At 42.7% G+C, this 17,035-nt stretch overlaps 1 protein-coding gene across 4 annotated transcripts in view; it reads left to right on the top strand.

The window, feature by feature from the left end:
- DCUN1D4 (defective in cullin neddylation 1 domain containing 4) overlaps positions 1 to 17,035 on the top strand; it is a 79,150-nt gene that overhangs the window by 34,143 nt on the left and 27,972 nt on the right. For all 4 annotated transcript variants that reach the window (XM_019799841.2, XM_034671831.1, XM_011225244.3 and 1 more), the window contains 3 exons: positions 5,893 to 6,007; positions 8,677 to 8,768; positions 16,844 to 16,914. In XM_019799841.2, coding sequence (XP_019655400.1) covers positions 5,893 to 6,007; positions 8,677 to 8,768; positions 16,844 to 16,914 — 278 coding nt within the window. The remainder of the gene's footprint in view (positions 1 to 5,892; positions 6,008 to 8,676; positions 8,769 to 16,843; positions 16,915 to 17,035) is intronic.

The following is a 17,035-nucleotide window of genomic DNA, read 5'->3' as shown; positions in this document are numbered from 1 at the left end:
TTCAGAGTGTATTTTAGACTGACTGTCCATCTAGTGTAGAAATATTGAGACTGAACACCAGAACATCAAGATAATATTAAGATCAGGATAGTATTAAGGAGTGTGAGTTATAGTTTGGGATTGCTTGTTGAGATTCTTCTCCCCCTCTACCTCTTTCTTTATTATTTTTATCAAAAGGCTTTTCTTCTTTCATAATATATCTGCCAAATATTTCTCATGATGTAAGATGGATCTTTAAAATTTTTTTCATCACTGTTTTTTCTTGGGTGATTGACAAAGAATGAAAACTTGCAGCTCTGATCGTTTCAAATGAATTTTGGGGTTTTTTAAAGTTCATCTATTGGAAGTTGTTTTTCTTTGTTAAGTATTTTATTGATCTGGGGATTTTAGGGGCTTAGCTTTATCGGCCATTTTTCTCATCTATAGAATTGAGACACTAATAGTACCTCTCAGATTTGTGAGGATAACTTTGAAAGTGCTTCAGAGTTATTCTTTAAAATGTCAGCCTTAATATTTTGCCTCCATCTGTAATGCCAGATTGATTGTACTTACCTGCATACTTTTAGGGGTTTAAAATAGTCCATTCTTTGAAGTAGACAACATTTCATAACATTTTCATAAGTGGCTTTTTTTTTAGTTTAAAGATAAAGTTAGTTGAGGTAGATTAAATGATATAAATTCTAAGTCAGTAAAGCCTAAATTTAATGATACAAATAAATACAAATTTGCATAATTTTCATTTAAATGAATATAATTTTTATTATAAAAAGACATTACAGAGTTATTTTAAGAAGCAAACATTCTCAAATATTTTTCTTTAAAAAAATCCTACTTGCTAGGAGACTTAAAGTTGAGTGCTTATTTTACTGACAGACAGAAAAAAAAATCTATTCATTGGTGTTTTAAATATCTGGAAAGGTACTGAGGAAATGTACTGACTCTTTAAGTAGAATTTGATTTACGCGTTTTAGGAACACATTTATTTCATAAATATTTATTGAGAGTCTACCGTAGGATTCTCAGTAACGTACGTATCTTATTATTATTGTACGAAGATACTGTATTAGCTGCTGTGTATGCACAGGTGAACCAGATGGGGCCCTGCAAACCCACGGGTACCTTTGTACGTGCACTTAAAAACCCTAGTTGTTGCTCTTGCTCGGGTAGAATCCCTGGAGCTCTGTTGGGGGTAAGGGAAGCAGGTTTGGGGCACGTAAGCCTTGAGTTGTGTGCTGTGTATTTTGTTGATGTGGTCTGTGTTGGCAAAGTATTGTAAGTAAACTTGTTTCCCTCAGCGTTAAAAAACTGTTTTCGTGTTGCCTGAAACTTTTCACTGTCATTGTGGGTTCTAGGGTTCTGCCTCTGGAGCTATGCTATGTAGTCCTTTGTATCTCCACTGGGGGATGAGTTTGACACGTCTTTCCTCTGAGGTGGGGGTGAGAGGGCCAGTGAGCCAGTGAGCCAGTGAGTGCTTGAACTCCAGTGGGCACTGGGAAGATGAACAGACATCGTTTCTTTGTGAAAGATGGCCCCATCATAGCCATTCGCTTACGCTGATCATTAGAGTGGAGAGATCTAAGCAAAAGCCATGATTCTTAACTAGAAGATAAAAATTTTAAATAAATAAAAGAATAAAATGCCAAATTGGGGCTCAAATATGAGTGCATTTTACACAAACACAAGAAAAAGTGGTTTGTGAAACTTTTCACAGAAAGCATTCATCAATAAGGAAGAAAATAAGAGAAAGTTGAAAAAGTTAACTTACAATGTTTGTATGTTTACCAAAAATTATACTCTTGATAAGTAGGACTCCATGAAAGCCAGACATTATACCAGTTTGTCCATGAGGAAGCAGGTAGGAGGTATGATATTGGTGGATATTATTCTCAGTAGTGTGCATTGTTTCATGGGCTGAGGAGTTATAGTGCATTTTCCTCCATGTTCTGAAGACACTGGTGTAAGGGAAAGGTTATTGCCATATGAGTGCTCAGAACCAAGCTATGACCAGTACTGGAGGAAATGACTTTTTTTTTTTTTTTTCTTTTTTAAGAGAGGGAGAGTACGTGGGGTGGGAGGGGCAGGGGGAGAGGGAGGGAGAGAAAGAATCGGCGCAGAGCCTGATGCGGGGCTCAATCTCAAGACCCTGAGGTCATGCCCTGACCTGAAATCAAGAGTCTGATGCTTAACTGACTGTGTCACCCAGGCGCCCAGAAATGAAGCTCTTTTCTTTATACATAGACATCCAAGGAGGGGAAAGTGAGCTTTGAGGTTTAAGGCAGACCACTCTTCTATCTTTAAAAAAAAAAAAAAAAAGACAGACCACTCTTCCTTCCTTCCTTTTTTAAAATTATAGTCGACATACAATGTTGTATTAGTTTCATACTGATATGACAATTCTATACATTATATGGTGCTCACCAGGCTAAGTGTAGTTACCATCTCTCTCCATAAAAAGTTATTACAGTATCATCGACTGTATTCCCTATGCTGTGCTTTGCATCCCTGTGACTCATTTATAAGTGAAAGTTTGTACCTCTTAATTCCTTTCACCTATTTAGCTCACCTCCCCTCTGGCAGCCACCAACTTTGTCTTCGTATTTATGAGTCTGATTCTGTTTGGGTTTTTATTGTTTTGTTTTTTAGTTTCTACATATGTAAGTGAAATCATATTTTGTCTTTTTCTGACTTATTTCACTTAGTATAATGATCTCTAGGTCATCCATGTTGTTGGAAATGGCTAGACTTCATTATTTTTTATGGCTGAATAATATTCCATTGCGTATATATACCATATCTTCTTTATCCATTCATCTAGTGATGGACTCTTATGTTGTTTCCATATCTGAGCTGTTGTAAGTAATGCTGCAACAAACACTGGAGTCCATATATTCTTTTCAAATTAATGTTTTTGTTTCCCTTGGGTAAAGACCCAGCAGTGGAATTGCTGGATCATAGGGTAGTTCTATTTTCAATTTTTTGAGGGACCTCCAAACTGTTTTCTGGAATCGTTGCACCAGCTTGCATTCCCACCAACAGTGCATGAGGGTTCCCTTTGCCCCATATCCTCGCCAACACTTGCTATTTCTTGGACACACTGTTATTTCTGAGCAGTGTGGCAGGCTTTCCAGCTAGGCAGGACATCCTTTTATATTCTGCAGACCCCACCCCAAAGCATTCATGGACAAGAATAAATCTTTTTTGGGGCGCCTGGGTGGCACAGCGGTTAAGCGTCTGCCTTCGGCTCAGGGCGTGATCCCAGCGTTATGGGATCGAGCCCCACATCAGGCTCCTCTGCTATGAGCCTGCTTCTTCCTCTCTCACTCCCCCTGCTTTGTGTTCCCTCTCTTGCTGGCTGTCTCTATCTCTGTCGAATAAATAAAAATAAAATCTTTAAAAAAAAAAAAAAAGAATAAATCTTTTTTTTTCAAAAGCTTGGGTCACTGTGGAATTCTTCGGGCCTTCTTGTATGCTTTAGTGTTGTTTGTCAACAGGGGCATTTTATAGGGAAGATGGGGTGTGTGTGGTGGTGGGCAGCACTTTCTCTGCCTTTCTCTTTCAGTTAGTGCTGCTGTTGTGAGGGGGAGAGATACGGTGTGCCTTGTGTCTCTGAAAAACTCTCTGCTTCCATCCTTGGAAGGACAGGATGTCGTCGGGACCTGGAGAGGGGTGGCTGAGGGTTGTCTTTTTAGTCCTGTTTGGGGTCTGCTTCTGTGCTAAAGGAGGAGGCAGGATCCTTGAGCTCATGCATTGTTCCGTACCTGGCACTGGGCAGCCGCCCCATTCGGGCTGTAGTCATGGTTTACGACAGAAAAGGTGCTTTCAGCTGCTGCGTGCCTGAAGCATATCGCCCTGGGAACGGAGCACAGTGTGGGAGCCTCACTGTGAACTGGGATTTAGGTTCCAGTCCTGATCATTGCTCTTCCTGGGGTTGTGACCATTAGCTACTGACAGCTCTCCCCCATCCTCAGAGCAGGTTTCTAGAAAGAGCTGTCCACGTGTACTGTGTTGGCTTTCTCGCCCCACATCCCTCCACAGCCCGTCGCAGCCTGGCCTCCACCCTTGCCGCCACCCCCCACTCCTGCTCTGGGCCTTCATTGCTCAGTCTGGTGGGTGCCTTCGCTCCTTCCCTGAGCTGACCCCGGGGTGCACTTGACCACACCTCCATACACCCTCACCTCCTTTGGCTTGTAGGACATGATAGTGTCCTAGGTTTTCTCCCTGCCCTGGTCTTTCCCAGCCCCTTACACATCCACGCTCGCCGGGGCACTGTCCTGAGTCTCTGCTTCTCAGTCTGCCAGGGCAGCCTCAGAGAGGCAACGGTAAGTAGTGGCTGAGCACCGGGGCTTTGCTGCCAAGCTGCTTGGCCTCTGTTATCCACTGCACCTACTGCTTTCTGGCCGTGGCTTCATCTCTCTTCCATTTCTTCGTTTGTGGAAATGGGGGAGCTAGCAACACCTACCCCACTGGGGCACTGCGAGGGCTCCAGAGCACTGAGGTCCAGCCTGGGCACTGCCTGCGTCCCTCTGTTCCTGCAGTTAGACTGTCTTTCTGTTTATACCCCCAACATCTATCTCCACACAGTGCTTGGCACCGAAACACTTACCAACTGGGTGTGTTTCTTCATAAAAATCCTGAGAGGGAGGTATCACAGTTCCTACTCCTTAAATGATGAACCAGAATGGGTCAGTGATTGACCAGGCCACGTAGGTAGGTGGAGAGCTAAAACTTACTGAATGCACATCATTCAGACACCAGCACCCACCCGTAAGCTCTCTCTTGTCCTCTGCCTCAGTGAGAGCCCAGGGCATTCTATCAAGGGACTGGTGGAAGGAGGAGAGACATGGGGGTCCAGAATTCACCCCTAAACACTTTTGGGACCTTGGAAAATCACTCGAAAGCCCAAGCTTTGGTTTTTCCCATCTGTCAAGGAGAGATAATTATCTCTGCCCTGCCTGACATTTGGGGTTATTGAGGGACCCAAATGGTGTGTCTGATAGCACCTGTGCCAGGATGGACACATTTTAATTATAATTGTTTTGTAATTCATGATGGTTTTAGACTGTCTGAAGCAAGACTGTCTGGGTTTGAATTCCAGTTTTGCCACTAAACCTAACCTCTCCCTGCCCCCATTCTCTCATCAGCATAGGCAGTAATGATGATTCTCTTTTCATAAGCCTGGTAGGAGGTTTAACAAGTGAAGACATCGTGTAAGTGTTAAGAGCAGGGCCTGGCTCACAGTACGGTCCCTGTACGTGTTCCACGTTGGGATTGTCTGATACTACATTTTAATATCTTTCACCAAATGAAAGTTTGTTTCTGAAAATCCTGACCGAAAGTGGCAGAAACAAACTAAAAATTATCGTGGAAATTTTGCTCAAGATCCTGTCAGGTTTCTGTTCAAAAAATCTAAATCCTGTTTTTCTAAGGTCAGATATCCCTTGAAGCTTAAGAGTATTGGGACTGATGTGCTTGTTTGTATTTTAGATTCAAGGTTACTGGTTGATCTGGCCTTGCCTAATGAAATACACAAATGAGATAGCAGTGCAGTTCCTTTTGAAGGAACATTGACATATAAAAGAGACTGAAAGCTTTGATGATTTACATTAGTGCTTTTGGAGAGTAAATAGAAATCGGGATAACTTCCGTTTCTAATGTGGTTTGGGGGGAGGGCAGTATTAACTTACTTGTGTCATTGCAAGGTTTATTTCTTGACTATAACATTTTCCCAAAGGGGAACTAAAAACCCTTTTTCCACCTTAAAACATTTACAGATAACATCTAAATCCTTTACAATACAAGCCACGAACATTCTTACTTTGGCGGGTGGCATTCTCTGGGAATGTTAGGATGTGGCTAAACTTGCTGTTTTGCCCTGTGACTCTGTGTCCCTAGGAAGCCTGCGGTCTTGCAGCTCTTCAGACTGCTTTAGTAAAGTGATGCCGCCCAGGAAAAAGAGAAGACCCGCCTCTGGAGATGACTTATCCGCCAAGAAAAGTAGACACGATGGGTATGTCGCAGAGACAGTAGCTCAGACTCGATGATGTGTATCAAAGAGGCACACTTTCAAAGTGTAATTATCTTGGGATATTTAGTTTACATGTGGGTTTATAAAACAAAACCAAATTAGGTAAGTTGAGTTCTTAGAAATTGAAGTTCTATCTTAGTCTGCTGACCCACCAAAACTGGTGTAGAGTTTCTTTCTTTCCTTTGAAGGGCTTGCCGTCTGTGCCCGTTGAAGACCTCAGGACTGGTATGTGTCTGTTCTCTAAGAGGGTCTCACTCACCAAACACCACCACAGGAATCCGTAATTGCTTTCACAGGGGACCTGGGCCGAGTGGTTGGGGAGCGCCGCAGGGCCCGGTCCTCCTGAGCCTGCTTGGAGTGGTAGCCGAGCAGAGGGGGAGTCTCAGAAGAGTGAGAATTTGTTAGAAACTGTGAAAAATAAGACTGTGCAAATCACTTCTCTTTCAGACAAGTGAACTGTTTAATTTGGTAGCTCTAAAAGTTGTTAGACTTGTTTATTTGAAGCATCTTTAGTTCTTTCACCTTGATTTTCATGAGTCACTTTTTCTTTGCTCTTTTTGTTTTTTAACATCATAATTTCAACCTTTTCTGCCTTTTTTCCATTTTCCTCCCTTCTGGCTCTGTAGGTTACTTCACTCACGGGCCTTGAATATTCACATCTGTACGTCAAGGGGATTAGATGAGATTTTTCTGCTTTGTCTCGCCATGGTACTTAATGCGCTCCACCTCGGTTGGAAGGATGGAGAGATGGACTCTGCAAATGTGAAAATGATAGCACTCTTCCTATCCCAGATGCGTAGAAAATGTGAGCTCTAGGAAGAGAGCAGGGACTGGGAAGACAGTCACCAGCCATGTTTAGACCAGTGATGTCCCACTTTGGGAAGTGAGGTCACTTGACACTACTTTGGTGGTGTCGACGTTCCTGTCGTGGAACTGTTAAATGCCGGTACTCACATAGCCATTGATGACTGCATATGTAGCACTTGTGATTTCTCACCACAGTCTGGGATAACTCAGTGTGAGGAAGCTGGTGTAAAAACTCGTAGCTGCGTTGCAGGAGGGTGTGAGGTACTCTTACCGATAACATCTCACTGGCCAGGGAATAGGGGTCTATAGCTTTAGCTGAGTTTCATTCTTGGTCTTTCTTAAAAACAACTTTATTTACATACCACAGCGTTCATCCACAGTAAACGTACAATTCAGTGATTTCTACTAGGTAGTTAAGAGGTACGCGACCGTCATTACAAACCAGTTTTAGAAGATCTCCACCACCCCAATGAGATCCCGATGCCCATTCACAGTCCTCCCCTCCAGCCCCCCCTCCAGCTTCTGTCTACAGATTGGCCTTTTCTGGGCATTCCATGTGAGTGGGGTTTTGTGGCACACTCCTTTCACTTTGCAGGTTGGTTGTGAGCTTCCTCCGTGTAATAGCGTGTATCAGCATTTGTCTTTCATTTACTGAATGGTGTTCATATGTAGAGTACTTTGAGGCATTACAGTGTCCTATGTAGGCCTCCATGTTGTTGACCAGTGACAGACTGTGAGCTGGAAATGTCTTGGCCCGGGACTGGAAACTGTATATTTGAACCCTCGGCTACCATAGAAGAAATACACAACTGGTGGTTTGCAGTTTCAGTATCTTAATACCCTCTAGCCGTGGTGGGTATTAAAACCCAGAATCTCTAATCAGGGGTATATACAGATATTCTGGTGAATGTCTAGGTCATGAATAAATGATCTCTGTAATATAGAATATATAAATTGAAACTATATTCACAAGTGTTTATGTATACATACATGTATACACATACCTATTTAGACAATTTACATATAAATGAGGGAAAGAAGAAGCATATACTCATAATTTTTCTATTGAAATGAGTATTTTAAAGATCCTGCCTTCTCTCCCCTCCCCAGATAGAGAACATCTTGGTTCTTAGCCCCCCGGTCATCATAAAATAGAGAATTCCTGCAGAAAGTCGCATCGTTGCAGGAGGAGGCTGCCGTGCTTCCTGACTGAGCTCTGCAGTGTATGTTCGGTGTTTCCACACCCGTGGGGCGTGACAGGAGAGGGGCAGAAGCCAGGCTCCTGTACTTCTCTCTCCTGAGGTTTTTTCCCTGGAGGCTTGGACATAATTTGATGTTTCTTTTTATTTGCTTAATGTTCCCTTGATGTGTCCGATACTGACAGGTTCTTCCTTAGACTGTGTTCTGTGCCCACCCTGACTTGTAAGACATGAAAGACAGGAGAATTTAATGCAGAGACGGGAGTGAGTTCTAGGGTCATTGCTGGAAGGAACCACCTTAGCCATTTCTGGCTGCGTCTCACTATATCACTCTGTAGTTCGTTCTGGCTAGTGAGGTAGAGAGGGGTAAATTAAATCAGTCCTTACTGACTGCTTGTTAATTAGAACAAAACCTGTATCAAGTATTTACCATTTAATTCTGTTTTGGGTCTAACTGTGTTTAAAAATGTAGTTAGAAAAGCTGACATTCCAAATGCAGGAATGTTTAAAGTATACTGGAAATACTGATTGAACAGATGTCTGGTTTGGGTAAAAAACAAAACAAAACAAAACAAAAAACAATTATCTGCTACTTAAAAGAAACTGCATCTTTAAATAATTTCAGACTCCTTTCTCAATTTCTAGCATGTATAGGAAATATGATTCAACCAGAATAAAGACTGAAGAAGAAGCCTTTTCAAGTAAGAGATGCTTAGAGTGGTTCTACGAATATGCAGGTAGGTCCTCATTTAGGTGCTCTGAGACTGACCCTCATGAAAATAAGGACTACCTTAGGGAAGATTCAAGAACTGAAAAATGTGTGCTTTGCTCGTGTGGTTTGTGTGCCGTCTCTTCCTGTTCGAGGGAGGGAACATAGTCGAAACAAATCACCAAATGTCCTATTTATAGCCAGCAGCTAAGCCAAAGAATTCAGAACACTAGAAGGGAACTGAAAAGATGAATGCACTTGGGAGAAATACTCAGGATTGCTAGGAAACCTATTTAGAATGCTGGTAGTGGGTGACTCTTTGGTTTGGACATTGAAGTTAAAATAAGCTTTGCAGCTTTGAAGTCTTATGTACAATGGAATTTCTTATATTAAGTGTGTATTTTGAAAGATCATTTGGTAGAAAATGTTTGGTTTTGTCATTTAAAATGGCTTAAATTCAGTCGTATTTTTGCAGCTTACAATAACTGGTTAGGTAATATCAGACCGAAATCCAGGGTTGTTTGTCACTGTGGCTGTGTGCGGTGTAAAAAGAAAAGGATTATTTCCAGACAAGTTTGAGCTGAAGGCTTTTCTACCCTTCCTCTTGGCTGTGTTTCTGGCCCTCTCATAGCCTGTACATTTGACGATTTCAGCCCCTTTCAAACTGATTTTCCTGTCCTCTGTCTCTGCTCCCAACTAGGTTTCATGGGTCTCCTGTGGTCTTATTTAAAAAACAAAATAAAAACAGAACACTGAACAGATCAGACATGTCATTCCCTAACACTCTGCTCCAACCTTGCCTCCTGCTGAAAACTCCCGGCTCCCTCCAGGTTAAAAGACAACTAACTGACTCACCACCATCCCTCTACCTGGAGTGTTTTCTCTCCTCTTAGCCATCTGACAGTTCTTGCTGTATATCTTCAAAGCCCCTTCATTAGCATATTAGCCTTCTTTGTACTTACACAGGACATTTTCATAACTGGTTCCCATACCCTTTTATTAGGTGTCAATTTGAGGGTTCCTCCTGTCGTCTGATCTTACCTATCCCTCCCCCTCTGCCTCCCCACCCCATCTCCTACCTCACCCTATTCATTTTCTGATAAGAGCCCTGCCCCTTTGGCCACAGAAGTTGTTCCAGGGGCTGGGAAGTAACTCAGGCTGGGCTAATCAGATAAGATTCCCCAGGATTTTCAGATTGAAGCTGGGAGAAGAGCATCTTTCTCTTCTGGTAGTAGGTTTGAAAGGACGCGATCCTGATTCCTGTAGGTCCTTGGATTTTCGTGAGCTACCCCAATATCTTTCTAATGAATTCTCCTTCGTTACTTGAACTAATTTGAGCTGGATTTTGTTTGCCAGGCATGGACCTTAGTACAGACACTTACGTAGTACTAGAATGTATGTGTTTCCATGTTACATCATGAGAAAATCTCTTGAAGACATTTTATATTCCTAGGAAAAGTGGTTGGCACTTTGTCAGTTGTTTGATACATGGGTGCTAAATGAAGGAAAAGTTTTCTCATATCTGTATCACTTTGATTATGAGGGCTTTTTACATTGATTTTCACGAAGCGGGTTATGAAAAGGAAGTTTTGAACAGACAAAAAGTACACTAATTCTACCATCAGAGCACAGCTATTTTAATTTGTTTGTGTATGTGTCTTCCTTTACAAGCAAACGTAATTTTTCCATAGCATGTCCACATTTCTGTGTCCTTTAAAAAGAGAGCAGGCTATAGTTTTCCTTCTTGTTTGCTTTTCTCTGGCTCAGGAAGGTGACATTTGGGATAAAGATTAAGCCACATTCTTTAGGTTCCTTGAGATCCCTGCCAGGTGGTTCCTTGCAGTTCATCCCTGCAAAAGTTTTTGTGGGTGTGGCTATCCCTATTTTTACCCCCACCCCCATTTTGTCTTCTTTTCCTGTGTTAGTAGGGAAAATGGCTTGAAATTGGGAATAATTAGGAGCTCCAGCCAATACCTGCTTTCACTTCTCATATCCCAAGCACATGAATAAAAGCGGTCAATCATTATTCAAGAAAAGCAAATGGTGAGATGACCCAGGGCGATTGTCAGGTTGTGCTGTGGGATGAGTCTGTGGGGGCAGGCTCCGAGGCTGGGGGCCCCCGGGGGTGCTAGCTAGCTAGAGGAAGGCTTTACCACCCCTGGTGAGTTCTGTTTCCTTAGGAAAGAGCTAGCTGGTGTGGGCTGACTCCCTACACTTTAATCCAGGCTGGGCGGAGGGGCTGTAGGGACCTTGGTGGTATAGTTCTTTCACATGGGTGCTCCTTCCCTTCTTCCCAGAGTTCTCCATTCCACTCCTTACCCTGCCCTCCACTGCCCATGGCTCCTGCAGCCTGAGCCCCGCTCCTCCCCACTTCTCCCTGGCCAGTTAGCCCCAGCGCTCCTTTACACATTCTAGGATACAGCCTCTCCCCTTTTACAATCCCGATCAGCTCCATTTCTGATTCTCAGAGATTTAAGAAATGGAACCTACTCCATTGGGGGCTCTTCCTCCGGGTCTCTGTGGTTAGAGGTTTACTCCCTTTTATGCTTTGGTACTTGAGTTCTCAGTCACTTGAGAAAGGAAGGTGGGGGAGTGTCGTTTAGACCTGCGTCTGAAACTGGAGTCCCATTTCTTTTCATTCGAATGAAAATCACCAGTTTTATGTAAACAATTTACCTAATAACTTCCACTTTCTGAAATATATCTAAGAATAAGGAATTAAACCAAACCCATGCCAACATTGATTTCAGAGTTACAGGGAAGCTCACGTATGTAGATCGTAGAAGTTCTCCCAAGTCCTGACTGTAGGCCCTTCGTTTCTATATTGGGTTAAGTTCTGTGACAGGATTGTGTTTTGGTTTACCAAAATGAGATTAGGGACCAGGAGCAGATGCTATGTGACCAAGCGGTCTGTCAGCAAGGGAACAGAGGCTAAAGACGACATGGGGACATGTGACCTCGTTGGCCTCAGGAATGCAGCATGGTGGCATTATGGAAGCTTTACCAGGAGGACCCGGGGCCATCTTGAAAAAGGTTAAATATATTTATGAGGGGCCCCTGCTTAAGATGGTGGGGAAAGTGGGAGGACTACTTTTTTTTAGATTATTGTCAGTATATCTGCCTTCCAGATGTATCTCCACTAACTTGTTACGAGGGTATTCCACAGTTTAAGATTTTAGATACAACTTTTTTTTTTTTAAAGATTTTATTTATTTTTTTGACAGAGATAGAGACAGCCAGCGAGAGAGGGAACACAAGCAGGGGGAGTGGGAGAGGAAGAAGCAGGCTCATAGCGGAGGAGCCTGATGTGGGGCTCGATCCCATAACGCCGGGATCACACCCTGAGCCGAAGGCAGACGCTTAACTGCTGTGCCACCCAGGCGCCCCTAGATACAACTTTTTAAAATCATCTCTTTCATGTGGTAGCCAGTTACATATTCAGAATTAAGAATTCTCAGTTCTTAATGTTAGAATTAAGATGGCTGAATTCTACAAGTGAATTGATAAATTTAGGGTAAATTCAATCCTAATCCCAAAGGACAATGTGATTACAACTAGATTGAAATGTGTGCATGGGAAGGATCATAGCAAAAAGAGAAAAGTTGTTTTAAATAGCAGAATTATGGGTATCTTTTAAATAATGTTGATTAACAAGCTGTATTTTACTATTTTTAGGATAAAATGCTACTTTTGGCAGAGTCATGCCACTGCAAGTCATATGGTTAAAAACTTGCTCTTTAAAAACAACAGTTGCAAGTGCATACGGGTGACGTGACAATGACATTGCATAGACTCTGCAAGAAAGGAAAAACCCTGGAGAACTTAACGTGATGGCTGCACAGTTACCTCAGCAAACCTCCTTTGAGGGCTTGCTGTGTACCAGGGTCTGGGGTGCACTCAGCTCGTTTTCCAGAGTGGCCAACAGACAGACCGAGAAGCGTCCTCTTTGGGATGAATGCTGGCAGAGAGAGGCGTCAGTGGCCAGGCTGGAGGGTGGACAAGGTGGGGAAGTCAGCCGAGACACACCAAGGCCCCATGCACAGGCCTGGGGAAGGCGGGCACCTCGTAAGGCTCAAGGTTAGGTTATGGCAAAAGAACCTTTTTCAGTTAGGAGGAATGGAAACCAAAGACAGGAATTTTTGAAAGAATTATAAAGTAACTTTTTCTTTCACATCTGCAACTACTTCTTCCCAAGGGGTTCTCTCAGTAGATACCAAAAAAAAGAAGTCTGTTCCTAAAAACAAAACCTCTTAGCAAAATAGGAATAGGTGGATATTTCCTCTTGAGAAGAATTCTTCTTGGATCTCGTAGCTGCAGTTCTTTATAGTAGCAGAACGATGGCCAGAATGGTGACCCGTACACGTACTCCCGTGCAGTGGGGTAATGGAAGACGGGCCCCTTAGCAGAGTGCGTGTGCAGGCACTCGCCCAGGGAGACCACCAGACACGTGCAGGGACAATAGCGGGGTGCAGGATTTATAGGCGTAGCATGAACCCTTGTGTGTAAACAAACCTACAAGTGATTTCATTGTGTATTTGCACATACCTAAGTACAGGCATAAAAGTTTGAGAGGATTTGTGCTGGATTGGTAAGAAAAGGGTGAAAACACCTTTTTCTTTTTAGTCCATTTTGCCTTGACTTTGTCTGTTGGAGTATTTTCCGTTGCGGATGTATTCATGTGTCATTTGCAAAATATATACATGACCGCACACATGTGGATATGTGCACTCTCGAAGCCAAAGCTAGCAGCCTATCAGATGGTAAAATGCTAAATGTATTTTCATTTGAGTGAAGAATGAGGTAAGGATGCTCACCCTAGCGGTGCTTATTTGGCATTGTTTTGGAAATGATGAGCCAGTTTTGTTAGAAAAGAGATAGAAAGAATAGGGAATAAGTAATTGGAAAGGAGAAGGCAAAAATGAACATTGGTTGGAGATTAAATGATCAGATTCTCCCTGGAAAGCCACAGGGAATTTCACGGACTAGCAGAAACAGCAAATAAACATGTACCTATTCCATGCATGTAGAATTCTATAAACCACTGATTTTAGGAAGGTTATTTAAAGGAATATTTAATAAATGGTTGTCTCTGAGGAGTAGGGAGGGGTTAGAGGGGAAACTTTTGCTCTCTAATTTTTCACTTTCACTTTTAAATGGAATTTTGTATCATGTTTATGTATTAATGTAGCAAAAAATAACTGGATTAAAAATGCAGTAATCTTTTATTTGGGTAATAACTTCTATTATTGTCTTAATATTTAAGTATTTATTATTTAAAGATTTCAGTATTTAAATTTTTGTTTGAACAGTAACTTTTCCCCCAATAATCAAGATAAGAAAATTAGGAATACATAGAAAACCTGTAAAATAAAAGGAGAAAAAAAGAAAATCCTAGAAAAGGGTAACAGATTTAAATATATGAAACAAAACATCTGGTAACAAAACAGCACATTTGTGATTAAAAGGAAAATAACAGCATGCAGAAAAAATATTTGCTGTGGCCACATTACAAGGGAAGGGCCTGAGTTTGACTTTAGGGGAGCCAAGGCTTTGAAGCAGAGAAATGACATAAGACTTTGCAACAAGCCCTCTAGGTGATTTTAATATTCATCCTTTGTTGAGGACAGCCACCTTATGCAGTTATTGTGCTTTATTATTGCTATTTTTTAAAGATTTAATTTTTTAAAGTAATCTTTATGTCCAGCGTGGCACTTGGACTCACAACCCCGAGATCAAGAGTTGCGTGCTCCACCGACCATACCCACCAGGCGCCTCTGTTTATCATTATTTTGTATTGAAATTACTCCTGGGGCGCCTGGCAGTCTCAGTCGGTTAAGGATGCAACTCATGATCTCGGGGTTGTGAGTTCAAGCCCCATGTTGGGTGTAGAGATTACTTAAAAAAAAGGGGGAGGGAGGAAGGAAGGAAGAAAAGAAGGAAGGAAAGAAAAGAAAAGAAACCTGGAGGGCAGGGACCGTGTTTTTTTAATCTTTAGCAACCACCACAGTGCATAGGTCCACGGTGTGTCCAGTAAATGTTACCCGGATGAAACTGAGACCTATGAAGACGGTGGATTCTGCGGAACTTGCCAGATCTAGAGGCTGTGGAGACTCCTGTATTCCTCTGTTCATCCATTCATTTATTACACTGTCTGAAAGCAACTGCTCCGTGCCAGGTGGTGTGCTGAGGTTCCACTAGACATACAATAGCTCTTACTTTGGAGGAACTCAGAGGGGAAGACAGGGGAGCCGGGACTTAGCGCAGATGTGCCACATGCGAGAGAAGCACTCCTGGCATCGCAGGGTCACAGGCACTGCCCCTCCCAGCCTCTTCAGGTGGGGGTGGGGAGGGAGGGAGGACTCCCTGTCTGGTTTCAGTCTTCAAGACTGAACGAGTCAGCCAGCTAACCTGGGGAAGGGAGAGGAAGATGGGCTGAGGCCACAAATGACAGTCTGGTTTTGAGTATGTATCAGGACCTGTGTGCAGAGCAAATCACGGGTAAGTGTTTTCTGAGTCTCAGTTTTTATTCATTGAGTACTGCTTATTGGTTCATTTATTTTCAAGAAACTTGATTCGAAGGTGGAGAGATTGGAGGCTGAAGAGGAAGGAAGGCTCTAGATCCTAGGGAACCTTATTGGATATGCCAGACTTTGGACTTCATCTTCAGGGAGTGGGGAACCGGTGAAGGGCTTGAAGCCAGCATGGGATTTGGGTCTGGGATGGCTCCTTTAGGTGGCCGTGTGCAGGTTGGGTCAGAGGGCATGGGGCTGTGGAATTCGGGGGATCCTGAGGAGATTGCCGCGATCGTCTGCGTGAGAGAATAAAGCCTGAACAGGCCAGCACAGAATAGGCGCAATTAAGAAATATTTGGAAGGAAAAACTGGCATTGCATCTGCTAACTGACCGGTTGTGGAGAGAGTAGGAGAAGGGGAGAGTCCAGGATGACTCCCAAGTTTCTGATTCTGGTGGGGCCACCAGCTGTGACAGGCTGCAGGAGGATAAGCAGGTGTGGTGTGGAAAGATGACCCACTCAGTGAAGTGGTGACTGAGAATGTGAAATGCAGGAGGCGGCTCGGGGCAGAAGATGAGTTTAGCTGTGGCAGTTAAACAGGAGGGGATGTAGCCAGGCGGTGACGAGGTAGACAGTCCCAAACTAAGGGGGAAGTGTGGGCCTGAGAGCTCGAGCATCGTTGCGACTTCCTCGGCAGAGGGTATAGAATGGACTAGGAGAGGTTTCAAGATGGAACTCTGCACATCAAATTTAACAAGTTGGGAGGAAGCAAAGGAACACATTACAAAGCCAAAAGAGAAGCAGGAGGAAAACTAGATGAGAGAGGGTACTTCCAGAAGCTGTGGGAGGAGGCAAATTTTGTGAAGAAGGAACTTCAGAGTTTCACATATCACAGAGAGGTCAGATAAAATAAAAACCGACTGTTAGATTTGGCAGTGAAGGTGTTATTGGTGACCTTGGCAAGAAGAGTTTCAATAGAGAGAGGAGCAGAAACCAAATTGCAGTGTTGAAGAATGAATGGGAGGTAAAGTAGAGATAGAACATGTAGGCAGTTCTTTCAGGAGGAAACAGAGCTGAAGCCAGAGTGGGAAGAAAGAGGCTTTATTGCCTTATCAAGAACAGAAAGACTACTTGCTTTTTTCCTATGTAAGAGAAGCACTTATGTTATTTCCCAGTTAATTTTGTAAAGCATATTATGTGGTTCTCTGCTAGGTTTCCAGAGATTATTGTATGTATGGAAATTATTACCAAAATAAGATAGAGCTTTAAGCTTCTTTAAAGAGCAGGAGTTGAACTCAGGTAGCCTTATCTTTAGACACAAATTATGTGTAGCCTGTGTCCATAGGTTGAAAGATATGACAGTAAATTGACTTAAATGATTGTGCAGAGCTGAATCCCTTAAAAAGTAACAGACATTCCAGAATATTTTCCAATTTATACTTGGTGATTTCTTTTTTCAGAAAGGATTATGGCCTGTAAGTGTTAATTTGATTTTAGTTTACTTTAATACTATTTTAACAGTGTAATGCTAGTGTAGGGGTAACAGCGCACATGGTCAGATGTCATTTATGTAAGGTTGCATTCCATTGCAGGCGCTGATGATGTCGTAGGTCCTGAAGGCATGGAGAAATTCTGTGAAGACATTGGTGTGGAACCAGAAAATGTAAGTCTCACCTGTTAAGTTGGGCAAACCAGGGGATTATTTTTCTTAACTCTTTGTCCATTGAAAAATAAAGCAACAGTAAAGAAGTAATGGTGTGTTAGTTTTGTGTAACAAGTTCCAA

The sequence above is a fragment of the Ailuropoda melanoleuca genome, chromosome 11 (genome assembly GCF_002007445.2).
Source record: "Ailuropoda melanoleuca isolate Jingjing chromosome 11, ASM200744v2, whole genome shotgun sequence".
NCBI classification, from domain to species: Eukaryota; Metazoa; Chordata; class Mammalia; order Carnivora; family Ursidae; genus Ailuropoda; species Ailuropoda melanoleuca.
Note: the sequence above shows the minus strand (reverse complement) of the source record. Positions and strands in the feature narration are given on the sequence as shown.